The sequence below is a fragment of the Nematostella vectensis genome, chromosome 4 (genome assembly GCF_932526225.1).
Source record: "Nematostella vectensis chromosome 4, jaNemVect1.1, whole genome shotgun sequence".
NCBI lineage: Eukaryota > Metazoa > Cnidaria > Anthozoa > Actiniaria > Edwardsiidae > Nematostella > Nematostella vectensis.
Window position 1 is genome coordinate 4,116,949 of NC_064037.1, and position 27,963 is coordinate 4,144,911.

General features: G+C 40.1%; 4 protein-coding genes across 5 annotated transcripts; all 4 read right to left on the minus strand.

The window, feature by feature from the left end:
• Positions 1–254: 254 nt before the first annotated feature.
• Positions 255–2,321, minus strand: LOC5513093 (spore wall protein 2). The gene has a single exon (XM_001633333.3). The coding sequence runs from the start codon at positions 2,319–2,321 to the stop codon at positions 255–257; it is 2,067 nt and encodes a 688-aa protein (XP_001633383.3).
• An 11,473-nt stretch (positions 2,322–13,794) lies between these two features.
• LOC116618645 lies at positions 13,795–16,216 on the minus strand. Its single transcript, XM_032382594.2, has one exon. The coding sequence runs from the start codon at positions 15,496–15,498 to the stop codon at positions 13,975–13,977; it is 1,524 nt and encodes a 507-aa protein (XP_032238485.2). The 5' UTR covers positions 15,499–16,216; the 3' UTR covers positions 13,795–13,974.
• Positions 16,217–17,831: 1,615 nt separating this feature from the next.
• LOC5513090 (CUE domain-containing protein 1) lies at positions 17,832–24,015 on the minus strand. Of its 2 annotated transcripts, XM_032382596.2 has the most exons (8): positions 23,167–24,015; positions 22,326–22,448; positions 21,842–21,985; positions 21,138–21,204; positions 19,668–19,732; positions 19,272–19,363; positions 18,322–18,428; positions 17,832–18,199 (listed from the first exon to the last, which is right to left on the minus strand). In XM_032382596.2, exons 1-7 carry the CDS (start codon positions 23,789–23,791, stop codon positions 18,327–18,329), a joined length of 1,218 nt encoding a protein of 405 aa, XP_032238487.2. In that variant the 5' UTR covers positions 23,792–24,015; the 3' UTR covers positions 17,832–18,199; positions 18,322–18,326. The 2 variants fall into 2 exon arrangements, with proteins under 2 accessions (XP_032238487.2, XP_032238486.2); XM_032382595.2 differs by having other exon boundaries at positions 17,832–18,428.
• Positions 24,016–24,246: 231 nt separating this feature from the next.
• LOC5513089 (density-regulated protein homolog) lies at positions 24,247–27,955 on the minus strand. Its single transcript, XM_001633330.3, has 7 exons — positions 27,794–27,955; positions 27,657–27,676; positions 26,266–26,350; positions 26,102–26,196; positions 25,652–25,736; positions 25,397–25,536; positions 24,247–25,095 (listed from the first exon to the last, which is right to left on the minus strand). Exons 1-7 carry the CDS (start codon positions 27,888–27,890, stop codon positions 25,051–25,053), a joined length of 567 nt encoding a protein of 188 aa, XP_001633380.2. The 5' UTR covers positions 27,891–27,955; the 3' UTR covers positions 24,247–25,050.
• Positions 27,956–27,963: the final 8 nt, after the last annotated feature.

A 27,963-nucleotide genomic window follows, 5' to 3' on the forward strand; every position in this document is an offset into this window, starting at 1 on the left:
TTTCTTTTTTTCACTTGATAGGGGCAAAATAGAGTCCTATCAAACAATCAAGAGTGATGTTTGTATCAAAATTGCCTGAATTTTACACATCTTCGTTATGTATCATTGTCAAAAGAGATTTTCTTATGCAAAAATGATACGACAAGCATAGCATGATGAATGCGCTTGTTAACTTCTGACATACCTTAACATACACAAAATCACGTAATCAATTGAAATTTAATCCCCATAACCTACTAACAAAACTATGCGTTTTAAAATATGTCCGTTTCCGCTACTGGGTTTTTGGCAACGTCGGACGTTCCCTTGCTTTTCTTAGATTTGCGCTTTTTTAGGTTTTTAAAAGCATGTGGATATTTCTTGACAAGTAATTGAAGTAGATACATGACAGCCCTGCGTGGTGCCTGGCTTGCCTGAGTGAAAATCGAGCCGGACGCATCCGTTATCCTGATGTACCCCTGGTTAACTGTATAAATCACGAGCTCGCGTGACTTTGTTACAGACATTTCCGGCATTTTATCTTTCTGTCTGAAAATTGCCTCAAATATACTGTAAATTATGCCTAACCTGAAATATCCACTTTCCTCTTCGCTCTCCGTCTGTTCCGTGTCGGATGTATCGTTCGTGTCGCTGTCTGCCAAAGCAAGTTCGTTAGCTGTTTTCTCGTCACCTTCTGCGCATGTGCCGCCAGCCTCTCGTGACTCGGCTTCTGATTGGTTCACAAGTTCTGGTTTTTGAGACACTTCGTTGTCATCCATTGTTCCCTCCCTGGCTTCTCCTTCTTCATCTTGTTTCTCCTCTGTTTTCTTTGCTTTATTTTTTCTTGAGAAGCTGAGTCTGCGCTTGAGTGATTTCTTTCTTTTCGGTGCCTCTTCGGACTCTGTTCTCTTCTCTTCCGTCGCCTCCTCTTTTACTTCATCCTCAGACTTTGCTACCACGGGGTCCTCTTCTTCTGATTGGCTCCCGACTTGACATCCTGTCTCTTTTTCCTTGAAACCATTGACTGGCTTTTCCTTATCCTTTGCCTCCGCAACAGAATTGTCTAACTCTTGCACCTTTTGAATTTTCTTCTTTGAAAATCTAAACTTTCGCTGTTTCTTTTCTGTAACGTCCGCAGATGAATTTTCAGCAATCTCCTCTTTCTCAAAGTCCACTTCTTTTATTTCCTCTCCAACTGTTTCCACGGTTTCCTGTTGACCCGGATTTTCATGCACCAGTTCTTCGCCTTTTCCCTCCGAATCCAGTTCTTCGCCTTTTCCCTCCGAACCGGAATCATCTTTTTCGTTTACTTTAGATTTTTTCTTCTTTGAGAAACTAAACATGCCTTTTCGCTGGTTCTTTTCTGAATACTCCGTACGGGAATGTTTCTTAACCTCATCTTCCTCAAAGTCCTCATCTTTTATTCCCTCTTCGTTAAACATTCCCGGTGCCATTTCTTCGCCTTTTTCCTCCGATTCGGAAACATCCATCTCTTTTTCTTTGTTTTTTTTCTTATTTGAGAAACTAAACTTTCGCTTCTGCTGTTTCTTTTCTTTGACTTGTGTTTTCTCAACAAGGATTTCGTCAGCAGCCTCTGCTGTCTCCGTTCCCTCTTTTGTTCTCTCTTCGTCTGCTGCATTCAGTGAAATCACGCTTCCTGCTTTCTCCTTATCCTTTTCTTTGTCTTTGTTCTTGAAAATTCCAAACGAACGCCGCTTTTTTACTTTCTCCTCTACCTGGTTCCCTTCTGAAAACTTCGCAATGATATCTTCAGCAATCTCCTCATTTTTAACGTTATCTCCTCTCATTCCTGTTTCGACGGTTGTTTCCTGTTGATCATTCCGTGCCATTTCTTTGTTCTTTTTCTCCGTGACGCAATTATCTATCTCTTTTATTTCTTTATCCTTTTTCTTGAACATTCTGAATGACCGCCGCTTTTGGGTTTTCTCCGCAGTTTTTAGGTTTTCTTCAATATGCTCTGTTTCCTCTGTTATTTGTTCGTCTGATAACTCTTCTCCAGAAAAAACTACAGCTCCGTCCTGCGAAACACTGCTATTTCTCTTGCTATTTTCTTCCGTCTTTTCTTTCTTCCCTTCAACTTTCTTAAAAATTCCACTGAACTTTCGCCGCTTTGGTTTCTCCTTCGAAATCCCCATTGGTTGTGACTCCGTTTCAGTGCGTTCCACCTCAGCTCCCGAAATCTGCTCTTCCAATACCAGCTCTGCCTCCATCGAAGCGAAACTATCCCTGTTGCTTTCACTTTCTTCCTCTCTGATCTTTTTCTCCGTAGATTTCTTTCTATCCTCGCTCATTTTAGCCTTTGTTTTCTCCGTATCTGACATCATTGAGGAGTGTGTCGTTCTAGACTGCTCAGCTCTCTTTATAGAAACACAAACTTGTTTTTTGGAATTCGACCTACTCCCCTCGACCTTTGCAAATGCCCTAAACTAGTGTCCAATTATTTTTCCCAAAACTATTTTTCTTACTCTTGTGACTTGTCAAAAATAGTGTACTCGTTATCTCGTGACAAAACTCTAAGGCATTAATTGCTTGCCAAAGCAAGGTTATTTTGGTTGTCAATAGTATCAAGTTATTAAAAATATCAGTCTTGTTTTACCTTTCATTCTTTTCATTGGATTCTCGCAAATCAGCAGAATCTTAGTACAAGAGATCCAAGAGAAAAAAAAACATCAAAACCAAGAACCTCCAAGATTTCCTACTTAATTACATCAGCTTAATACAAAGGAAAAGAATTGCTTTCAATACCGCTTGCCATGTTGTTTGTTTCAACAGTTGAGAAACACAAGACACAACACAATCTGCGTTAATTCTGTTTTTCCTGTGCCTTGTTTATGTGTCGTTCTTGTTTTTCCAGCCACATACTTAGAAGTCAACTGGTGCTTTTTTTAATGCCTACCAGGCGCGTACACAGGGGGTGCACAGGGTGCGAGCGCACCCCCCCTCCTTTGGCGGCCGAAAATTGGGTTATTTCTTATTAAGGAATCTTCAAATACTATGGTTTTTGCCATATGATACCTATGACTGTGCCTTGTTGGATCAATGTAACTGTTCTTTCACGTAAAATTGTCCGTGATTAACATTCAGTGCGGTGATTGCTCGAATAAGCGACGGGGTGCATATTATTTGTTTCATGTCCCAGGCAAGGTACCTATCGGGGGAGGTGCTAAGATGCCCATTATTTTTCAACTTGCAAGGAGTAAAGATTTTTCCAGAAAATCTCTACTCCTATCATTTGCGCATATCTTTTTTCCTAAACATGCGAAATTCGTCCGCTGGTCAATGTCGATGGAGGTCCATGCTAAAATCTCTCCGTGTATTCACGTATGTTTTTATATTGTATACTGCAAAACAAAACAAAAACAATCAAAACGCTTTTAAGACTTCAATATCTGAACTTTGGTTATACAAAAAATAAATCTTTCGGGACTCAGAAGTAGTTATCGATAATATTTAATGTATAAGTCCTAAGATAAATTTATCTTAGGTCATTAACAAAATAACATTCACTTAAAGAGGTTCTGTCAGTCGCCATTTTGTCATCCCAGCAAAATACCCATCATCGGCTGTTTTGGGAAAGCTTTTGTGTTATAATACAAGTACGCCGTTCAGCGGCGCAAGCGCATAGATGTATCGTGTAGCGAGCACCGTAGGCGGGCGCTCATTATGTCCATGTCGTTATGTCGGGCTAAACGTAGTGTGCATTATGTCGTTATGTTGCTAGTGTGCACAAGACATTATAGAGCGGCCCCGGGCGGGGGTTGAATTTAGAGTGTCCTTTTCTGTTTTGGCGGAAAACCTAAAACACGTTAAAATTCTTAGACGGCAATATCACAAATTGGTATAGAAGAGTTTTGTATTGCAAGTTACCCACCAACAATGGAAAGAAGAACATGTCAAGCAGAGAACTCAGGGCGCTCATCTTTTTGTAAAGCGGGCGCGCGCGCGGCCGTCGGGCGATAGGCGACGAGCGCAACGGCTATACCTGTGTTATAGAGAGGCCTCGGGCGGGGATTGAATTTAGAGTGTCATTTCTTTTTTGGCGGAAAATCAAAAAACAAGACACGTTAAAATTCTGAGACGGCAATACCACAAAATTGTATAGAAGCGTAGTTTTATATTGCAATGCTACCCACGAACAATGAAACAAAGACAATGCTAAGCCAATAATTATACGCGAAAAATGGGTTTCAAAAACTGCAAGCGCTTGTGGAAATATTGCCATTCTTGGTTGCGCCTGCAAAAAGCGCTCAAAAAATGAAAACAAAATGTATGCTAAATTGTGCAGGTTTGTTTGTTGAATAATTAGTTGACTAGTACCAGGTTGAGATATAAAGATGACTAAAAAGACGGGCACTGCACATACATTTTCTTATGTATTTTGATTGACATCTCGATCGACGTCACAAATTACTCGACCTGGGCCCCTACGCCACGGTCTTATTTTCCGAATATTGACCAAATATCTCAATATTGCAAATTTTATTTTCATCGCGCGAACACACGTCTTTTTCTATCCATACTGAGAGCGGATATCATTTGATAATATAAAATCAATCCACTAAATCAATCAATTCTAAAAGTTAATACGTACTTAAGAGAATGACCTTATTCTTACAAGACCACAGATTAATCGTCAAAATGCTTTTGGAGATAAGTCTACTGGTAACAATGCAAAAGTCAAGGAAATGATACCAGCTTTGATAGATTCCAGATAACGTGAAGTAGAGTAAATACTTTTGGCGATAAGTCTATTGGTAACAATGCAAAAGTCAAGGAAGTGATACCAGCTTTGATTGATTCCAGATAACGTGAAATAGAGTAAATGTTAGGTTCAATCACATTACCGCACAGTCAATGCCGGTTTTCAGTCCTCCTCTCCTTTTCGCTCGTACTACACTTGTCCTTCGTGCTTGTTCCAACTCAAAAGTATCATTATTTAGGTCGATAATTAACCATTCCCCTACTTTGGACGCATATCTCCGCTCTGTTATTCCCGTTCTGTGGTTATCTTGGTAAGAATCCGAGTGATTCCCCACCAAAGTAGCTTGAACTTTGTCGTCTGAGGTAGAACTAGCTGATTTGTTATCGCGGCAGGTCTTGGTTCGGGTGAAGAAGACTCTGTCGTTTTCCGGTCTGTTCTTCATGATGTTGTAAAGACTGATATAGCTGTTCTTTTCTTTAGTTGTTACGTAACTAAACTTGCTAAATCGTCGAGAAATAAGACGACACGTTGGATTCATACTTGAGTCATCGTTCGAGTAAACCCCGCCGCGCTCACAATAAAGGTCGTCTGGGTAGCTTTCTCGAATGGCTGGCCCCCCGCCTTCCTTGTTAAACAACAACGAACGTGTCGCTTTGTTTTCATTTATACAAGACTCTACCAGTGCGTGACGTCCTCTCAGTTTCTCATCATCAATGCACTGATCTTTCCTGTGAGTTTGGAGTTCGTTGGCACAATAATTTAAATTAATATCTACAGATTTTTGCGCGACAGGGAGTAGATAATCCAAGTTCAACTCCGACTCAAAAGGACTGGTTGTTGCATCTGTTTTTATAGTGGACCCCGCCAATTTGTGTTCTGCGGTTATTGTCCGTTTGTCTTTTCTTGTTTTGCATTCTTCTGGTTCTAGTGATTGGCCGCTAATTTTCTCTTGTCCATAGGGACCTTTGTTCTTTGCGTTGTCTGGCAGATGCTTTGGTTCAATGTTGCTGTATTTCATGCTAACAGGAAAAAAATAATTATAAATTGATGAATAAACAACAGGTAAAACAAAACAGAAGCAACATAATTGGATTCGCGGGTTCTTGCTCTTAGCGGAAACTTTTTAAAAATCGATTTTTTTTTTAGAAAAATCGAATTCTTCTTTCGGTATATTCCATAATGCAGGAAATATTTGATAAGTAGGTTTTTTTTTCTATTTTGCTGTGTCTATGGTTTTCCCTCCTTTTTCTTCGGTTTTAGTCGATTTTATCGTGCACCTCCTATTCCTTCTCCATCTCCATTCGCTCTCTTTCCTACTAAACGAAGCATGTCCGGAAACTTACCGAAACGTACCGAAGATTCCACGAACAAAAAAACGCTGTCTTACTATATAATAACTCGAGCGATATATTATGCAACACGTAAGGCTTTTTCTCGTGAATAAATGGCCTCTAAAAACAAAGTTAATTCATCATTGTTATTCACGTGAGGATGGGCGATTCCTGTGAGCTATGCAACGAAATTAGTCATCATTTATATTAGCAACATCGAATTAAAGGATGTCACTCATCCTATCCTTACCAGAATACTTTGTATTGTTGTTGTTTTATCAGTAAAAACGTCCAACGTAATCTAAATGTTTGTGACTTTCTACTATAATATCTATCATGGCTATAGCAAGTACACATTTAATTTATTCAGCTTTGTCAATACGAGATGTGTTACCGTGTGATCTCGTGAAAACAGATGACCACCATCCGCCAACAACGTTGCAACAGTCATGTCCAAAGTTTGATGACATAATTAAACATGACAACATTATTTATATCTGATGTCGTCGTTCCTGACGTCATTTGTCTATAACCTCCTGGTAATATTATTACTAATAATAATAACAATAATAAAATGCCTAAAATGTCTTTATTTCTTTTATTCAAAGAGAAACCTTTTCAGTTGGCTCTTAAAAATGGACACGCTAGAAACATTTCTTATAGCGGATGGAAGGTTATTCCACAATTTAGGGGCGGCTATAGAGAAAGATCTGTCCCCAAAAGTTACGGTGCGGGAGCGGGGAACAGTAAGCAGTCCCTGATTTGCTGATCTCAGGGACTGGCTAGGAAGGGAAGGTTTAAAAAGATCACATAAATACTGGGGGCGGAGCCATTTTGCGTTTTGAAAGTAAGCAGAAGAATTTCGAAAATTACTCTGTGGCACCTCCAGGTGCCCAGTCAATCCCAGTAACTAGCTCCAATATTTTCACGATTGATCACCTCTTGTAATTGTCCTATAATTGTCTAATAAAGGTCACAATAAACTCTCATTGCTTTGTGATGTGTATTTATTCAGAATAAATGGTATTTTTAACGTTTGAGGTAACAAGTAACGCGAAAATATTCGAGCTAGTTACTAAGCTTGACTGGGGACTGACTGAGAGGTTGGTAAGCCTGTGATTTGGTATAAATTTTTGATAATAGTTTTTGATGTTGAAAAAAGAGAACGCTCGCGATGGAATACTGCGGCACATTTTGCACATACTACTAATAGGCTCACCCTTGGTAAATCCTGAAACTAATTGTGTGGCATAGCCAGGTCATACAGAACATGAACCTTTTCTAACAAACTCGAACAATCACTAAGCCCATACATAAGGAATTCTGCAAAAAACATTCTTGCCGTGTTACCTCGTGAGTATGTAATTGTATTCAGATCAAGAACTACTATCTGTTTGTACCTAAGCATTTACTGGCGAAAACAATGGCACAAATGAAACCTTACCTTCGAGCCTTCGAGAGTTTTGCTTAGTAAGTGTTATATTCTCTAGAGTTAGCTGCTTGTATTGCTACACGTCTCAGAACAAGGAATAGATGGACCTTTGTAAGAAGAGAAGAATTTCCCGTTTTGTGTCTTAATAATGACTCTTGACTCTTGACATTATCCCCTAGATAAGGATAACCCACAGGGATGAAATGCGTATGTTATGGCGCAATAATGGTAGTGGAGAACATTTTCTTTATCTCCACACGTTCCTACAAGTTTTAAATTATTGCATAACCCTAAAAATATATCCCGCTCTTAAGTAAAAGTTTTTAGATACATCTTTGTGTTTTCTAAGTACCCTATGGTGGTTTTTGTCACTTCGCCAGATGACAACAGTCCACTGGTCCACTCAATCTGATTGTAGAGCCTCCCTGACTGGCTGAAAAAAAAAAATGCTATATCTTTATTTTGGAAATTTTAGACTTAAAACAGGCTCCCTAGTTTGATTTTCGGAATGGGAATTTGGGGGTACTGGGACTTCTGTGGCGCGCGGACAAATAAAAGGAGACTGGGTCTTAAATGGCGCACTCACACCGAGTGCCTGTGGGCGTACTAAGGATATTACGCGAAAGGTTTTTACAAGACATCATGCCACGCACTCATCTTTATTTGGGGTTATTTAATCCTTGTAGTACCAACCCAACCTTTATAATGTTCATTGTCTGTTCAACCATAGGTTGCAGCAATTGCAGCAATTGACAACACGCCGTAACATTGCGTCGTCAGTGAGACTTTTTTGTTGTGTTATCGTTAATAATTTGAGCAAATTTTTACTGCACATTCCTGCCCTTTTGTTGGGTTATTCATTGTTAGTAGCCAACAGAAAATAAACAGTTATCATGTTAAGGTGTCAGGTGATAACACAACAGACACACCTCTGCTGACTTTTGAGCAGAAATCTAAGCCTAGAAACATAACAAACATTGAGGCCTGGACTACTGCCTTCAAAATCTTTGTGGCCGTTTACACTACCCGGTTCCCAGAGGATGCACCACACCTCATGAAGTACAGCGAGACTATTCATGATCTTGCCACCAGGGGTGCCCGCTGGAAATATTACGATGAGAATTATGGTTATTTGCGGGCTCAGGATGCCAGCGGTCACCCCTGGCAGGCTATGCATTGGGAGCTATGGCTACGTTGCCACCCAGCAGTTTCTTCAGCTTCTCCGTCTAACCGTTCTGCCCCCAGTCATGATCGAAAAGGCAAAAAATCAATACCATTTGGTTTTTGCTTTAAGTTTCATACAGGCAAACCTTGTTAAGGCAAATGTTCATTTAAACATGTCTGTCCTGATTGCCAGGGCACGCATTCCCTAGCAAAGTGTTCCTTTCGTCCTTCCCCGAATGGGCAAACTCCAAACCGCTCCACCGCAACCCCTCACAACGCCAGTAAGGGTCATCAGACTAAATGATCTCTTGCAAGGATATGATAGCCAGAGAGCTACTTGTATCAGGGAAGGTTTCACCTACGGTTTTAGAGTTAATTTTTTGGGAGCTAGGTCCTCCTTTGAAACGAATAACTCGTTGTCAGCTAAGCAAAATCCTGAAGCTGTTTCTGCTAAGCTCACTAAAGAAATGGAACTTAATCGTATTGAGGGGCCATCAGCAACCCCTCCACTTCCCGATTTCCGAGTTTCACCTCTTGGGGTGAAGCCTAAGAAAACGGCTGGTGAGTTTAGGCTAATACATCACCTTTCTCACCCCAAGGGCGCCTCAGTGAAGGATGGCATAGCCACTGAACACACGAGTGTTCATTATGCCTCAATTGATGATGCAATTGCAATGATAAAGAGGGTAGGCGTGGGTTGTTATTTGTCGAAAACTGATATCAAAAATGCCTTCCGGATACTTCCCATTCACCCTGAGGATTAATACCTGCTAGGTATGAAATGTTTGGGTAACTATATTTCGACAAATGCCTGCCCATGGGCCTTGCTAGTAGTTGTAAAACATTTGAAGAGGTCAGCACTGCCATCCAGTGGATTGCTCAACATAAAAGAGTCATTTCAAATATTATTCACATTTTGGATGACTTTTTCATTACCGAACCTGCACATAACAGTTGACAAGCCAGCCTCCTACATTTCTGGAACTTTGTAGCTTTCTAGGGGTCCCAATGGCACCCGAGAAAACTGAGGGACCTTCGCAGGTCCTATGCTTTGCGGGTATCGAGCTAGACTCCCTAAATTCGGAGGCTTGCCTTCCCATTGAAAAATTAACCAAGTGCAGAGAACTGATTGAATACTTCATGGGTTGGAAGAAGGTCACTCTCAAAGAATTACAGTCTTTGATTGGTACTCCCAACTTTGCTTGCTCCGTAGTGGTTCCAGGGAGGGCCTTCCTCCGTCGCATCATAGATCTTACAATAGGGCTTAGGCTTCCTAGCCACAAGAAAAAGCTTTCTCGTGAGGTTAAGGCTGACCTATTAACTTGGAAGTCATTCTTTCACTCTTTCAATGGCCGTTCGTTCTTTTTGAATGATATTTGGCTATCCAGTGAAAATTTGCAACTGTACACGGACTCATCTGGTAGTCTCGGTTTTGGGGCAGTTTTTGGTAACCATTGGTGCTATGGGGCGTGGCCCATGGATTGGCAGAACAGGAACATCGTCTTTTTAGAATTTTACCCGACCGTCTTGAGTCTTTTCTTATGAGGTCAGGATATGGCAAACCAATGTATCACTTTTTACACAGATAACGAGGCTCTCGTGCATGTGATCAATCGTTGTACCTCCAAAAACAAAGATTTGATGTTCTTTGTTAGGAAACTGGTCTTAGTCTGCTTGCAGGAAAACATACTTTTTAGAGCAAGACATGTCCCAGGCGTAAAAAATGATCTTGCAGATTCTTTATCCCGCTTGCAGATGCCTCGCTTCTATCGCCTTGTTCCAGCCTCCATGGACCAGACTCCTACTGCCATACCAGAGCACCTGTTGCCAAAGAATTGGCGTCCATAGTCAAAACCTTACTTTCATCTAGTCTCAAACAGTCCTCTTTGCCAACTTACAGGAGGGCTTGGGCTCTTTATAGAGAGTTTCATGGCTCCATCTTTGCCAGTGCGCACATTGCTATTCCAATTAAGCCAGCCGACCTGGCGCTGTTCATAGCTTACTTTTACAAGCGGCGGTATGCCCACACAACGGTTAGCACTTATGTGTCTGCCTTAGGATACTACCATCGGCTTCCAGGCGTAGCCGACCCTACAAAAACTACTCTAAAGTTCAAAATAGGATTGACACACGATTGCCAATTACATTGCCTATACTTAACCGTCTATCGGGTCTGCATCTCTGATATGCAGCGATGACTACCAAGCAGCTATGTTCCAAGCTATGTGCCTTCTTGCATTTTATGCATTCCTCAGAGTTGGTGAATTTACCTTATCGTCAAAATACACCAGGGAGAATGTTTTACAGATTTCTCAATTAACTAAGCTTGTCAACAAAGGTGAGGTTGTTGCCTTGAAGGTAACGTTCGTTCACTTTAAGCATGTTGCGTTGAATAGACAATATTCCATTGAAGTGGGTAAACAAAGTGATGGCTTGTGCCCAGTGAAAGTGCTCTAAGCCTAAGTAGGCGCGGCCGTACCCCTGGTCCCTTGTTCATTGACAAGCATGGCTCTCCTGTTCCCCGTTCTAATTTTTCTCAGCGTCTCGAAGCAGCTCTTAAGGTCAATCGGCTAGACCCCAAACGCTTTAAAGGGCATAGTTTTCGTATAGGTGCTGCATCCTTTGCGGCTGACAAAGGGATGTCTGACGCCCAAATACGTTTAATGGGGCGTTGGAAGTCAGATGCGTTTAAGAAGTACATTCGGGTCCCCTCTCGGGTCTCTCAAACGATGTAATGCAATAATTTTTGACATTTAGCAAGGGTATGCTTACAGGCGTAGCGTGTCCTCCTATGTCAGACCACAATTTTTCTTCCCCATTTTTGACAAAGGCAATATGACTCCTAGTGTGGGGCGGCCTTCATTCTGAGGCTTGTGGCAGTAGTCTGGCCCTCACCTTCGCTGGGCACATTTTTGTGAAATGCATAATTTTGACAGTTGTAATCTTGAGAATAAGATTTTAATTAAATCCGGCTATTGTGCCATTAGGCACTCTAGCCATTTTAATCCCACTTTGGTTACTGTGCTTACTGCCCTGCGAACGAGCTTTGGCTCACCCTAGCAATCATTTGCCTTTGTCAGAATTTTGTCAGTGTATTTTGTATTAGTTTTGTTAGACAAGAGTAAGGGCATAATAGCATTTTTTATGCTTCTTTGCTTCGCCAACCATTTTTCTCTCGATGACATCGACAAAAACGAACCCAGGCACTGGTGAACTAATTCTGTTGACTTGATACAAACCACCATTCTGTACCGTTGATGTCTGACTCTGTACTAATGCCCTGATTCCTTTGATACCTCGAACGTTATTTGTTTCACAGATGGCAAGATGGTGGTTACTGCAAGGTGCTATTCTGTCTCATGGCTAAATATAGGTGTAAGGACTGGATCATAACAAGCAACTCTAGAAGAGTCTACAATTTTGAAGGTGGAATTGTTTTTAGGGTACGGACGGAGACTTGTTTTTAATAATTGTTTTATTATATGAAATAACTGGGGTTCCTTTATTCTTTGGGAGGGGGGGGGGGAGGGGATAAGAGGGAAAAAAAGCCGGAGTGTTCAATAAGACATTCATTTTGCAAACTCTTTTAGGCCAGATTATCCCTTTGAAAAAGGAATAATATTTTTACTCGCAGCTAAAAAAGAACCCTCACAATTTTGCTTACAAATTTAAAATGTAGGTAAGTAGGCCTTTGTCTTCCCTTTAGGCAGGTGGATCCATGGCCGCTACGACGTTATCGCATGGACTTGAACTCAACTCAAGCACCTTTCAAGGCAGCAGTATCCATGGCGACAGTCGCTAGGGGCAGCAGAGACTCTCGCCCTCTCTTGGCAATCATAGATTATCAACGCAGCCACCGCACCATTTACCTTTACTTTAAACGTCTTGGCTATCGCATCGCTTGTTAAGTTCAGGCCTCTTCGCAACACGTCAAACTTGCTTCTTCGCAACACGACAAACTTGCTTCTCGGCGCCATGGCATTCAGTGACGCAGTCAATGGCTTGATAATCCAACATCTTTTCATCGCTCAAGAGATTCTTTTTCTTCAATGCAATAAAACATTTTGGGAGCTTTGAGACACGAGTATGTTTATCGGACGTACAAACTCAATGGTGTCCTCCTTAATCCTGGCAATTTTAAACGACGAAAGATACATCTCGTTGAAGTATACGTTACGTCACATGGTAAATGTCACGTCAAATCGCCTGATTGCCGCCATTGTCTCAGCTTGTGTGCTCCCTATTGTCCTGAACATTGCAAGCGCCTTTATACCACTCAGCCTGGTTCTCATCAAGATTGTCGTGGCTTTGAGTATCATAACTACCATCTTCTGCTTCTATGTGGTTATGACAATCAGCAGGCGCCACCACAGGGCTACCAAAAGACCAACTCAAGCAGAGTTCTGTCCGTGTCCTGTTTATCGCTTTAACATCACTGAAGTTGTGACTATGTAGGATAAGTGTATTGCCATATAAGGTGTACTATCAGGAGAATAAATAAAGATTAGCCTACATAACGAGTAGGCGAGTCGGAGTGCAAAGATCGGCAACGCCGAGTGAACGCTGCAGTAGTATAAATTGAACGCCAAAGCGCAGCATGGGGGTGGGGGTTACGATACAGAAACATTTGGGAAATATTGGGAACACAGGCACGCCGTTATTGGTCATTTTTTTTTTAAACATTGGTGCCCCCAGTGACCCATCACCTGCTACGACTCTGAGCATGGATGAGGAGGAACGTCTTTGCAGGCTCCATTCATTGGCGGATTCAATTGGATTATTTTTGAAATATTGGTGCCCCCAGTGACCCACCACCTGCTATGACTCTGAGCATGGATGAGGAGGAACGTCTTTGCAGGCTCCATTCATTGGCGGATTCAATTGGAATATTTTGCCGTCCGAAGAAGTCCACCTGTTAGGTCGCCATTTTGATTTCGCGCGCAATTTGAGGCTCAAGTATGCGCAACGCTAACTTGGTGAAAGTGTCTAGACTTGCTACCACAGGTAGACCGAACCGCGTAGGACAGTCAAATAATTAAGTGTTTGAGGAGCCAATATAAAGTTTGATGTAAAATTAACCCTGTAAACTCTAATCACCGCTAATTCTGATTGTTTTTGTCTCTATAGTTCGAGATGGTGCATAGATGGAGATAGTGCAATAATAATGAGTGGGAATACATCGATTTATTGTATGGATTATACGTTAAAGAAGCTAAAGCGGAGACAAATTTAGCTGTATACGATACTTGTTACAGTTGTTGCAAAATACCGTACAACAAATTATACAAGAACACTTAAAAGACTTCTCTGTCTTCCTTTTGACTCGGGTTGGCCGATAACAAGGCTCACTTGATAATACCAATACATGGATTGACCCGTTCCCACGGGTTGCCAGACACGATGTACTTCGCCAGAGGGTAGAGCAGCTGAACGGTGTAAAACATCAGGAACGGCAACGGATCATCCGCATCCCAGACTGCCTCACGGCCGTGCCACAATATCTCGACAAAGTGCCCAGGACCGATTTGACCAGAGCAGAGCCTGAACACTTCCTGGTATAACCAGTACACGTGAGGTGTGTCCAGGGCTGGCTCTAGCGGGATCGAGACACCTTCCTGGACGCTGCCTGGCTCTAATACTTCCTGGATAATAGAGGCAAGCCTCGGGTCTTGGCCGTACGAGACGATGGAGGAGTGAAGCCTTGGGTTGCATTCGATGCAGTAGACCTGCCCCGTCTGAGAATCCTGAATAAAGTCGAAGCACAGGAACCCCGTGATGTTCATCTTGGAGCAGAACCTCATCGTCCAATCACGGATGTCAGGGTGACTTATGACGTCGTAGTCTATATGGATACTAGAGCAGGGGCCAACTTGGATTGCTAGTACCTGGCCTTCACGGCACAACGCATTCGAGAGGAACTGGGGACCGGAAATAAACTTGCACACAAAGAAAGCTTCGCGGGTCAGCTGTCCTCTGATCTCCTCCGCGTAATTATTGAAGGCTTTCAAATCATGAGGGATGCGCGTGAAGCCACTCCTATAACGTGTAAACGGGACGGTGATTACTGGTTTCATAAAATAGTGAGAGTCCTTGAAAATCCCTTCATCTCTGAGTTTCTGCAAATCTTCAACGCAGTGCACGACATGGAAATCCGCCACAGGTAGCCCAAGCTCGCGGCATTTTGCCGAGAAGGTGACCTTATTATCAAGCAACTTCGCCAACGCATGGTCTCCGAAACTAAGCGTCTTGATGTTGGGCCTCACACGCGATAGTATCTCTTGTACACGAGTGTTCGGTACAGCAGACGCTATATGGCTTACGGGAATAAACCAGTCAATATTCTCATCCATCGCCAGTTTGACCATGGCATCAATGTATCTTTGTTCGGTCTTTTGGTCTTCAGTAATCCCTGGGACGTAAGCCATTCGGTCCACGTATTTCGACCACTGTACGCCAGTGTAATAAAGCGGCTCAAAGTCTGCAACAATAATTGTATGTCCCGCTCTTGCTAATATCCTGGCTACATGTAGTGTCTTCGAAAATGGACCAGTCGCTATCAGAACGGTGCGACGCTGTCCCTCTGGAAGCTTTCTAAGTCTCTTCGGATCACCACTGAAAAACTCCTTGGTTTTACCGACTATCCACATAAGCACAGTGAGGCCCAGAACATGTGGACTGCAAAGTGCGACAATGGTAAAATACAAGCAGCTTTTTACGGTGTAGTAAAGGGATGGTGTCCCGTGATAATAGTAGGAATCCATGGCCACAGCATAGAATTGAACAGACTTCACAATGCTCGTAGAATAAGCGACTGTGTATGACACAACAGGCTTCACAATGCTCGTAGAATAAGCGACTGTGTATGACATAACAGGCTTCTTCGAGACATGTGACTTTATCTTAAATTATAATTTAATTTTCTGCATATTGAAATTGAATAAACATATATTGCTTTTGTCTCGTTGTCTGGAGTTGCCATACAGTAATCCATTCAGAATCTATTCCGAATAGCACCTTAGTACTCTAAAAACTCATAGAACTCTTATATTAACGGTAAAGAGACATACAGGTCCAGGATATCTATGTACGTTCAGTTTCGAACTAATCGCAACACGATTTTTCTAAAGGAAAAGAAAAACAACACAGCCATTCAGGCGAAACATGCCGAAGGTGACTGGCATTGGTCGGTGACGGTCGGAAACTCATCGGGGGATCTTTCAGCATGGTAAGATCAGAGGATGCCTCTTTCAAAAGGACAAGTTTGCTATGTAATGTCAAATAAAATATGCACCGAATTGTGTCGCATTTCTATATATTTTTATGAAGGAGGTAATGATATAAAGGATGTCCGTATCCCATATTCCCATGCGAGCAATTGTTTTATTTGAAAAGGACCATGCATTAACTCGAAAGAGCCAAGTGATTAAGTCATCAGCATGAACAAATATACCTATGGTATGAAAGTATTAAATGAAACTTAACATTAGAGAGATTAGCATACGGCGCTATGGCGGCCTGACGCGTTTAAAGTAGCGAAATTAGTCTGTATTCGTTCGTCTCGGATGTTAAGCAAGTTTGCTATGTATTGTCAAATAAAATATGCACCGAATTGTGTCGCATTTCTATATAATTTTATGAAGGAGGTAATGATATAAAGGATGTCCGTATCCCCTATTCCCATGCGAGCAATTGTTTTATTTGAAAAGGACCATGCATTAACTCGAAAGAGCCAAGTGATTAAGTAATCAGCATGAACAAATATACTTATGGTATGAAAGTATTAAATGAAACTTAACATTAGAGAGATTAGCATACGGCGCCATGGCGGCCTGACGCGTTTAAAGTAACGAAAATAGTCCGTATTTGTTCGTCTCGGATGTTAAACTTTATTTACCCTTTAGGCTAAGCTAGTTCTAATTACAAAATTGTTTATACACATAATGTAGACTGTAATATCAAAACAATGTACAAATGATGACCAGGGACGTAACAGTTTTCTGCTGCAGGGGAATCAACCCAACACGCAATCGCCTATATTATTCACCTAGCCCTAGAGGCTTTGGACAATGGTAGCTGTAGTATAAGTCTCTTTTTTGCGAATTTTAAAAAAGGTTTCGGCCTGATTGACCATCACGTTCTTCATCGCAAACTGAGTAATTTTAATTTACACCCATGTCTTGTTAGGTGGATTGCTGCTTTCCTCCAAGGCCGTTCGCAATCAGTTCGCATAGGCTCTGCTTCATCGGTTGTTCGCTACCTTAATGGAGGAATTCCCCAGGGTACAAAATTAGGGCCTGTTCTCTTTTCTATCATGGTAAATGACCTTGTTTCTAAGTGGGCAACGCGTACCAAATATGTAGATGACTTGACAGTCCTGGAGATAATCCCAAGGAACTCGCCATCTTACATGAAATACATTGTGAATGACATTCAGGATTTCGCTTTCAGTAACAACATGAAATTAAACCCGGCCAAGTGTAAGTCGATGTCGATTGACTTCCTTGATTACAATAGTTGTACGTATCCCCCCATCACCACCGGTGGTATCCTCATTGAACGTGTCAAGTCATTTAAACTACTCGGTGTCTATCTTTCTGAGGACCTGTCATGGGGGATCCACTGCGACTATATAATCAAGAAAGCCAACCGACGATTATATGCTTTAAGAACACTTAAGAAATGTGGTGTATCCGTAGAAGATATGGTAACTGTATACTGCTCACTAATTCGATCTGTCACTGAATATGCCTCAGTCATTTTTTCAAATATTCCGTGTTACCTCTCTGAAGCCCTGGAAAAGATCCAGAGGAGAGCACTTAAGATAATTATGCCTGGTTGCCAATACCAGGATGCTCTGCGGCTGTCTGGCCTCCAGACACTAGAGGAACGTAGGCATCTTGCATGCGAGGCCTTCATGAAAAACTTGAATCGCCAGAATCCGCTTTACCATATAGCAGATAGCAGAAGATCGAGAAAAACTAACTATTACTCGTTAAGACACCAGCTGACGCATAGATTTAAGAAATGTCACACTAAACGTTTTTCTGAATTTGTCACTGTTAAATATTTGTATTGTTTGAATTAGTAAATGTTGCGCTTAGCCTGTAATTCAGCTCTCACGCTGCTAAAGGTTAAATAAACATATCTATCTATCTCGAAGAAATATCGGGGGGGGCACGATACAGAAACATAAAAAAAAATATTGGGGCGGCACAGCCACACCCCTACTGGTCATTTCCTTATAATTTTTGTACATATTTGGCAGGAGACACATGTCCCCGTACCCCACAAGATTGCATTGCTCAATAGACACCGACAACATGTACAAATGCAAATGTTGACACTTGATTTAGCAATAACAAATTCTCTTTACAGAAATCCTATATAATTTTTAGCAAGAGATGACATTGCTCAACAGAGCTGAAAAATCATTGTAAGGAAACTTTGTTTGCTTGTTGCACTTTACACATAACTTCATGCTTCCAAAAGCTGGGGTACCACTGATTAGAACTTGGTATTACCTTCGTATATGGCAGAGTGACCACAAGATGCAAAGATATAGGCGTGGCCCTTAGAATAAAAAAACTGTGCCATGAAGGATAAAGCCAATTCTACACATGGGAGATGAAATATTCTGTGTGAATCCTTGCATATTTTTCTTATTACATTATAATATCTTTGCTAGCAATAACCTGTACTATTTCTCATTTTTATATTCAAACTCGTTGTCCTCAGCAAAGAATACGATTGGCTCATATGAAGTGACTTTAGGTTTGGGCTGACCAGTGGCTTGATTGGACTGCAAAAGAACCAAAATATTCCTTCAGAACGTGTGCACCCTTACCATAAACCCAATGTTCTGACAAATTATGACTCAATGACAGACCCCCTTAGTGTTTTTGACTCTAAGCAGAAAACAAGGACTGTGTCAAGTCCTTGCTTTGTTGTTTATTTTTTCTTGGTTAGAACAACACTAGTGAAACTAGAGACTCCTCAGGGAATCAAGGACTCTGTCAAGTCCTTGCTTTATTTTTTTTTTTCTTGGTTAGAACAACACTAGTGAAACTAGAGACTCCTCAGGGAATCAAGGACTCTGTCAAGTCCTTGCTTTGTTGTTTATTTTTTCTTGGTTAGAACAACACTAGTGAAACTAGAGACTCCTCAGGGAATCAAGGACTCTGTCAAGTCCTTGCTTTATTTTTTTTTTTCTTGGTTAGAACAACACTAGTGAAACTAGAGACTCCTCAGGGAATCAAGGACTCTGTCAAGTCCTTGCTTTATTTTTTTTTCTTGGTTAGAACAACACTAGTGAAACTAGAGACTCCTCAGGGAATCAAGGACTCTGTCAAGTCCTTGCTTTATTTTTTTTTCTTGGTTAGAACAACACTAGTGAAACTAGAGACTCCTCAGGATGCCATGGACATGTAAAACAGGGACTCCCCCCCCCCTTACTCCAAATGGCTGTGACATACTAAATAGCTCCACAAGCATGACGTTGTGGTACTATCAAGTGACTACCTATAAAGTGACCACCCATCAAGTAACCAGCTGTTAAGCAACCACCCGTCAAGTTACCAGCTATTAAGTGACCGCCCATCAAGTGACCACTTGTTAAGGAACAAACCTCTGATTCATATCATACCATGTGTGCCCTTGAGGCCAGATCTGAGTCATCCTCAGCTTTCTCATCCATTATCTCTAGTCGCCCTGCTCCCATCACATTTAAAAGATCATCTGAAACATGATTAGTGAACTGTACATTAACCAATCAATATTTGTTTTGATACTAGGTAATGTCCCTTATAAAATACAAACATAAACTACGGATTTCTAACCCCCTTTCCATTATGAAATGAAAATGGTCTTCAGTTGTGTTTACCTAATTCAAAATTCACCAGCTTCATAGTATGAAATCCTCTTAGGGAATTTTATCAACACTAGACAAACTAGTGTGTGCATTAAATTGCACATTATTTCATGTATAAGTTGTAAAACTTGTATTGTATTTCACTTGGTTATTATACTGTATATCAGTTACCATCATCGTCATCCTCATAGTCTTCCAGAAGATTTGCTGTTGATTGAGAGCTTCCATTGATTAAGCTAAGAGCTAAGTTAAGAAATTAATGTATAAAATGGAATTACAGATACTGTATAGAATATGGTATGCAGCCAAATAAATCATTTAAAGCCATATTTTAGGTATGGCATATTTGTAGATTTGACCACTTAACAGCCAACCAACAATAACTTTGTCTGGATCACATAACTCTTAAGAGCAACATGCCACCATCAAGGGTACATCAATAGGGTGTGTCAATATGGTGTAACAATAGGGTGTTAGTGGAAATGCAATTAAGGATACCGTAGACCCAAGCAGTAATTACCCCGATCGCCCCGGCAAAATGTTGTCACTAAAGCAAATGACAACAAACTATATATTAAATTAAAGCTTAATGATTGTGCTTGCTTTTGCCTGGTCCAAAGTGCGAAGTCGAGCAATTTTAAACATGCGAATTATTTATACACACCAAAAGTGTAACCTCCCGGGATCTGCTTTATATCTTTCGTCATGTACTGAACTGACAAACCGTGTCTACATTTGACGTAATACAGCCGCGTTTATTAATGATCAAGGGTCAAAGTCAGGTGTGGAATAATTTTGCTTCTTTGGCTACAACGTGCTAATTAAATCCGTAGCAAAAAAGCTATTAATTATCTGTGGGACGGTGTGACAGAACAATATCTATACTAGACGCTTGCCAAGTTGTGTGAGAATCGGGCATTTAGAAGTGTACCTTTAATTCACATATTTAGAGTAAGATGGGGTGAAATTTGATTGCGAGATATGAGGGATTAAAGTTGTGTAAAGATTAGAGGCAGCATGACAGTAATGTCAGACGAAGAGCAAATAAAGCAGCGTATGGCAACCAATCACATTGCACACTCTACTTGCAGTGGGAAAACTCTTAGGCGCTCAAATGTCATAGCACTAGTCGTGCAAGTGAAGGAAGATGCCTAGACCGAAGCTTGCTTGCACTGAAGAAAAGAAGAGTGCGGAAAACTTAAAAGACTTTCTTCCTTGCTTAGCCTTCTTCGAAGGAAGCCGAGGATTCTTACATAATCTTGGTTTTGTTTACAACTATGCAAAATTTAGAGTAAACTAAGTTGATATAAATACAGATAAATCTCGGATAAAACATCGATAATGATACAGACGCGCTTGTATGCTAATTAGAGGGAAAAGCTGTAAAACTAAGTTCCCCTGATGTTGATACCTGGACTTTGAGCTAAGTAAACAGGATTATGGGATTATTGACACCTTTGAGAATCGTTCGAATTCGGTTTTTCTTGAATATCTTGGCGGAGTTTTTAAGATTTTGGTGGGCTTTTTTTTGCTAACATCTAGAGTGTGCCTATTGACATTGCATGGCATAATAAAAAAAAATTCACACGAAATAAAGCCATTTGGGTCTATGGCATTGTTAAGTTTTACTAAAGAGGATACTTGACTTGTTGAGTGTTTTTCTTCCTTTGGAACACTCTTGCTATCTTATCAAACTTCTTTCTTGTGCCTGTTGATAGAGAGGTAAATAAATACTATTCAACCATTTAATAGAAATTATTGTTATTCAAAGCCAGGTAAAATATTCTTAAAATAAAAAGTGAGATACTGATGTATCTAAATTGCCCTTGGAGTTCTTTTCTCCTCCCTTACCCTCGCTATGGATGAAACCCTAAGCTCAAGGGATCCCTCACAATACAGACAAGCCCCTGTCTACAGGCGAACACCCTGGCTACAGATGTACTCCAAACTTAGGGAGTGCCCAAGCTACAGGTTTAGCTCCCTGTGTACAAGCAAATGCCCTTGCCACAGATGAACCCCAAGCTCAAGGGAGCTCCAAGCTAGGGTCAGTACGCAGCTCTTACAAGCTGCAATTTGATTGGGCAAATGAACAATATCAGCACCTCGACACAAAGAACGAGAAGAATAGAGACAAAAGAACTCCTTTGTAGAGCAAAGATAATAGGAGACAAAGCAGCTGCGTACTTACTCCAAAGCTACAGGCACCCTTGCTAAAGATGAACCTCCGAGATTGAGGGAGGCCCCAATATACAGGCAATCTCCTCTGTAAGCCCCCTTTTTACAGGAAAATACACTGGCTTTAGATGCCTTTTGAAAAAGAACCTCATTTTAGTAAGGCAACTTACTCTTGCCCATGTGTCTTAGCTTCTCCCGTAGCATGATGTCATCATGGTGGGTGTGGGGTGTTGGACTGGCAGTAGCACCAAGGCAGGGTGCTGGATCAGATCGCACCTCATCATTATGATCACTTGTGCTCACTGAAGCTACATCTATTTTCCATTAAGTAATAATAACAAACAATGTTAGTTAAGATGGAGATACTCAGATGGGTGCACGGATGAAAGGTTATTGAAAATGAGACTTTTAAAGGCCAATACATATATCTTTTGGAAGCATTACATTCAGTACTTGTTTTACATACTATAGCTATAGCTATACTTACACTACACTATATAACTGTATTTACTGCCTCCTTTTTCTCTTTTCCAGAGATTTTGGCAATCTTTAATTTTTTTGAGGAGTTTCACTAATGGCATTTCCTTTCATAGATCAAAATATTTTACTAGCACAAATATGTTATGATGAAGGTATTACCAAACTAGTACTCACACGGTGAGCTGACAGGTGTTGGTAGGGTGTCTGGTAGTGGTGGCGCAGGAAGTGATGGAACACTTGATGGAATTTGTGACGTAGCACTGGCATTTTTACTGGATAGCTGTGTCTGTTGTCTGTCTGTTAGGTGGGATCAGATATGTTGGGGCTTTGTTAACAAGTATGAGGGACAGGTTAGGGGAAGTTAGTGCATGCAATTATAATAAAATGCCACTGTAATAGCAAATGGTAACAGCATTTTTCGGCATAAGGTACCAGCCTCTGAATTGATTGAGTACAAAACTTTATTTGCAATAAACTGAAATGACAGTATGGGTTAAGTTGAAGGGAAACTGTGAGAATGTCAATGCAAGCTAAATAAAATGAAGATTTTTACCATTCAAGTGATGCTGTTCGCCATAGTAATGGGGGTGGAAGGGCAAACAAATTATAGGCAAAAAGTATATGTGTAGGGAATTGCTTCAGAAAATCTCTACTTCATATTTTAGAAAATCTAGAACAAATGTCATACAATTTTGATGAGCATGAATAAGAAATGTGACACTGAATTTGGAGGGTTTTCTACACAATTACATCAGTGATTTCTCCCTATTAAGGATTTATTGTGGAGGGAAATTTTTGGCGCTGTTAATGATGATGATTGAAGTACGGCAAAAGAATATAAAATGACTGACAAAGTGTCAATACACGTCATAACAAATCTAACAACTATGATTTACATATTTACTAAATGATTAAATAATTCTCAAAATCTATCCAGTTTAAAACCTATAAGAAATAGAAACTGAGAATGAGTTAAAAAAGGACCAAATTTTATATATATTTCAGATAAACTGACCTTTTTCGAGTGACATCATAAAATCGGAATTGTGTCGAAGCTCACGCATGAACTCTTCATTCTGTAGAATCATGGCGAGTTTTTCGTCTTCAAGAAATTGCTCCAAATCATGCTCGGCAGTGGTCTGTTGTTTAGGAGTAGTTTGGCTAGGAGGGTTTGGGTGAACTCTTGCTTGCATTGAAGAGGGGCCGAGTCGTAAGAAGTCATCTGGCAAAGTACCAAGTAATGGTGGATTCCATGCAGAATAAGGCCGAGCCGGCAGAGGCCTAGGCTCAGAGTCCTCCACATCTATTAACGCTCCTTCTCTAGGAGTATAAGCAGGCGGAGGTTCTTGTGTCTCGGTATCATTATAGGAAGGCAGAAACGGCAAATCAGAAGAATTAGTAGAGTTCTCTCCGGAAACGGCGCCCATGGTCAAGAGTTGATCTATAGTCGCATCGACCAAACCATTATTCGCTCGTAAAACGGCTTCAATCACTTCATCGTCCATTTCTGGGAACATTGACTTGAAGTCTTTCATGGCAGAGCCAAATTCTAGCTGTCTAGGGGAGCCTTGTTGCCCCGAAGAATTCCTCGGCGGCCGAGAACGTAAGCTTTGTCCCAAAGCAGGAGCGAAAGCCGCCATTTTATAGTTTAAAACAGTGCCGACAATGAGACTATTCTTGGCGGTAAAACATAGAAAATCAATGTAAGATCCCTTTAAAACATGGTCTTTTTACCGCATAGAGCTTTCGGTGGGACTCCCACTAAGCATACCTAGGTATTTCAGATAAAAATGCCGGGTTTTCGCGGTACGTCGACAAAAGTAAAAGGAAAGTATCCGACACGGATTGTTTATACCCAGGCTACCGCGCTCTCCCTAGACCGAGGGGTCTGTGTCATATCTCTACTTCCGGGTTTCTCAATCGCACGTGACATACAAAAATGTGAAATTAAATCTAAAAAAGTTAGTTGTCAATAGCTTCTGCTTGTTGGTGGGTGTCTCCAGGGTAAAAGCGATAGGGGTGCTTCTCAGCAAATTCAAAAACTACCTAAATACCTGTACTAAAAAATACCCCCAGAAACCCTAAAAAACTACTATAACATTATTTAAATGTTTAATATTTTCAACTGAATTAGATTGGACAATTAGAGCATAGAAAGAAAATATGTGCCAGCTTTTAATGTTATCATTTTTAATTCTTACTTGACTTAAATGCATACCTGTCAACTCTCCCGCATTAGGCGGGAGTCTCAAGATTTTGGACCCCTTCTCCCGCATTTAGGACAAAATATCACGCTTTTTAGCCTTTTTAGCGCTTCCGATAAATTATCCTATAGAAAAACGTCATTTTGCCTATTTTCTATTAAAGTATTTAAAATAATAATTCCCTTGCGCAACGCAATTTATCTAACACCCTCGTGAGAATAGTGGATTTGTTTACAAGAGCTTTCTATACGGCAAACGCCTGCGAGGTTTACCCACCCCTCCCCCCAGAAAATGAACATACCCCACCCCCACCCCCCCAAAAAATTATCAAGCCTTGAGATTCTCGGAGGTTGACAGGTATGTAAATGTATAACTCTATAACCAGAAAAAAAAACTCTGTGAAAACATTACAGGAAGTAACAGCATTAGGATGTTTCAATGTCTACCCTACATGAAATGTTCTTCTGTGAAGATAGAAAAAGTTTTGTTGTATTTTGTATCATTTTGTAATACTATATTGAGTGTAAAAAAGCAAAACTTGTAATTAAATACATAAGTATTACCCGATGTCAAATAATATCTTATATAAGGGACCAAAACTATAGAAAATTAAATAATTAGGTGTAGAATTAAACATTCTTTCTTGATCTGCGAATTCACAGAGCTTCTTCATCCTCTTCTTAATCTGCACAATCTCATCGCTTGACATCCCCAAGATCTTCTATGCTATCCTCATCAATCTGCAACACAATGACAGCAAAATGTGTCTAGTTCTTGTATACATTTGTGTTTCTTAGAATACAAAACATCATGTAAGCAAGATACCTAAACCAAACAATTATAGATGGCGACCTCTCTAATAAGTCTTTAGGGATGTTTTGATGTGAAATTGCAAACCCATCAAAAGCATTTGAGGTTGCTTCATGTAATCTGAGTTGGCTTCAATAACCAGGTAATAACAAGGGACCAACCCTGCTAAATATTTTATGGCCATTCCCTTGAAAGAGATGTACGAGAACACTTTGGATAAAAAAAACTAACCTCTGGCCATTTATCTGGAATAAAGTCCCATAAATCATCTGTAACATCGCCTTGAATCTCAATTTTATCATCACCAGTGACTGATGCCCCACAAGAGAACCTGTTTGCAAAAGCTTTGGATGCCTTCTTAAGGTCAATTTCTATTGAAACAATCAACACGAATTGACATTAATTAGTCTCTATAAATGACAAAACAATGGATCTACACAAGATACAAAAGAGAAATGTAGAGTAAAATCATAGTTTCGAGCTTACCAAAGGTAGATAAACCAGTAACTATTGTTACATATTTCTTCTTATTTCTTTGCGTTCTGGACAAGCAAACCTTTTTCGGGACATTCTGAAATTCAAGGTGCATAAAAACAATATGTAACCTTAAATAATTATACATGAATTAAGGGTCAACCTTAGCCATAGGGTATTCATACAGTAGGATATGGTACAATTATTGTTTTTCTAAAGTAGTGTACAACCAAAAATCTCCAAAGAGCATTTCGATTTAAAATAAATACTTACAGTAAAATAATTTGTTAAATTCATGGGTGACTACTGTATAATGCACTGTACTCTTATACATTTACAGCTAATAGGAGAAAGTAATCTTTGTATGAACTAACACAATGCAATTTAGGAGGATGATTTTGGGCCTATAAATCTCTAGGTACATCACTTTACATAATTTGTCGTTGTGTAAACAACTTTTACCTTCTTTTTTGGTAACTTGAGTTGACCTTTTCCTCCTCTAGTTTGTCTCTTTTTTGATGCATCATTTATGTCTAATGCACCCATTTGTTCAGCAGCTATTATAAAAGTATCAAAGATGCTGTCACATCATTTATTGATTGGAAAATATAGATCAGGCAATTTACCTTCATTCATTTCATCATACACATCTGGAAGATTTTCTTTGAGCCATTCTTTGCATTTTTCTGATTCAGGACTGAATTCGCAATACTATAAAAAGTAAAAGGATTTAACAAAATAAGTACTAGCTATTGCATAGCCCTTTATCAAGGTGATATTATTTTAACAATTCAAGAAAGCTAAGTTAGGCCTGTTTCCTACATGACATTAGCGTGTTGAATCTAAATGTCTACTTGTGTTAACCCTTATACATTACGTTTGGGGTTACTTCCTAGGTTACATTAATGGAGTCGCACTCAAAGGTTTATGAGTAGTCAAAGTTGGATCCATTAACATGCAGTTTCTGTTGCACAAATCAAAACAAATATAACAATTCTTTTAGCACAACAAAAGCTTGACAATGCATGAATCAGGCCTACTTATACCTTTTAGTTGATTAAATGTACAACAATTGAATCGAATGTGTGACATATTAATCAGGCCAACTCATTTCTAATTTGATTAAGTGTGTGACATATTAATCAGGCCAACTCATTTCTAATTTTATTAAGTGTGTGACATATTAATCAGGCCAACTCATTTCTAATTTGATTAAGTGTGTGACATATTAATCAGGCCAACTCATTTCTAATTTGATTAAGTGTGTGGCATATTAATCAGGCCAACTCATTTCTAATTTGATTAAGTGTGTGACATATTAATCAGGCCAGCTCATTTCTAATTTGATTAAGTGTGTGACATATTAATCAGGCCAACTCATTTCTAATTTGATTAAGTGTGTGACATATTAATCAGGCCAACTCATTTCTAATTTGATTAAGTGTGTGACATATTAATCAGGCCAACTCATTTCTAATTTGATTAAGTGTGTGACATATTAATCAGGCCAACTCATTTCTAATTTGATTAAGTGTGTGACATATTAATCAGGCCAACTCATTTCTAATTTGATTAAGTGTGTGGCATATTAATCAGGCCAACTCATTTCTAATTTGATTAAGTGTGTGACATATTAATCAGGCCAGCTCATTTCTAATTTGATTAAGTGTGTGACATATTAATCAGGCCAACTCATTTATAATTTGATTAAGTGTGTGACATATTAATCAGGCCAACTCATTTCTAATTTGATTAAGTGTGTGACATATTAATCAGGCCAACTCATTTTTAATTTGATTAAGTGTGTGACATATTAATCAGGCCAACTCATTTCTCATTTCATGTGTGACGTATGAATAAGGCATATCATACCAAAGATGATTAAACTTTTTTATCATAATCAGTTTTTAGCTTACGTACAGAATTTGTCACTTACTGATCAGAAATCAACTACTTAATCTTTGACACAAGTAACAAGATCCTCTCGCTAATTATGAACGTTACTATAATGCCTTACCTCAAGTGGTAAAGTACACACTGCACGAAAATAACGGCGCACCCACGAAACAGCAGATATATCAAAGGAAAAATACACTTTAGTCGACTTGAAACCAGAAATAATAGACATATGGCAACGTTAAATCATGTCGGTACCTCCACAGTAGTGTACAGTAAGTGGGTAGGAGATATTTTCGTCTTTATCGCCTGCAATTCCTTTACTTTCTGTAGCTTGTTCTACGGCGGCAGCCATCTTGGATTTTTGGGAAATTAGTACTGCCGCTGGTCAAAGTGCTGTGGGCTAGGGCTAAATCCACAGGCAATCC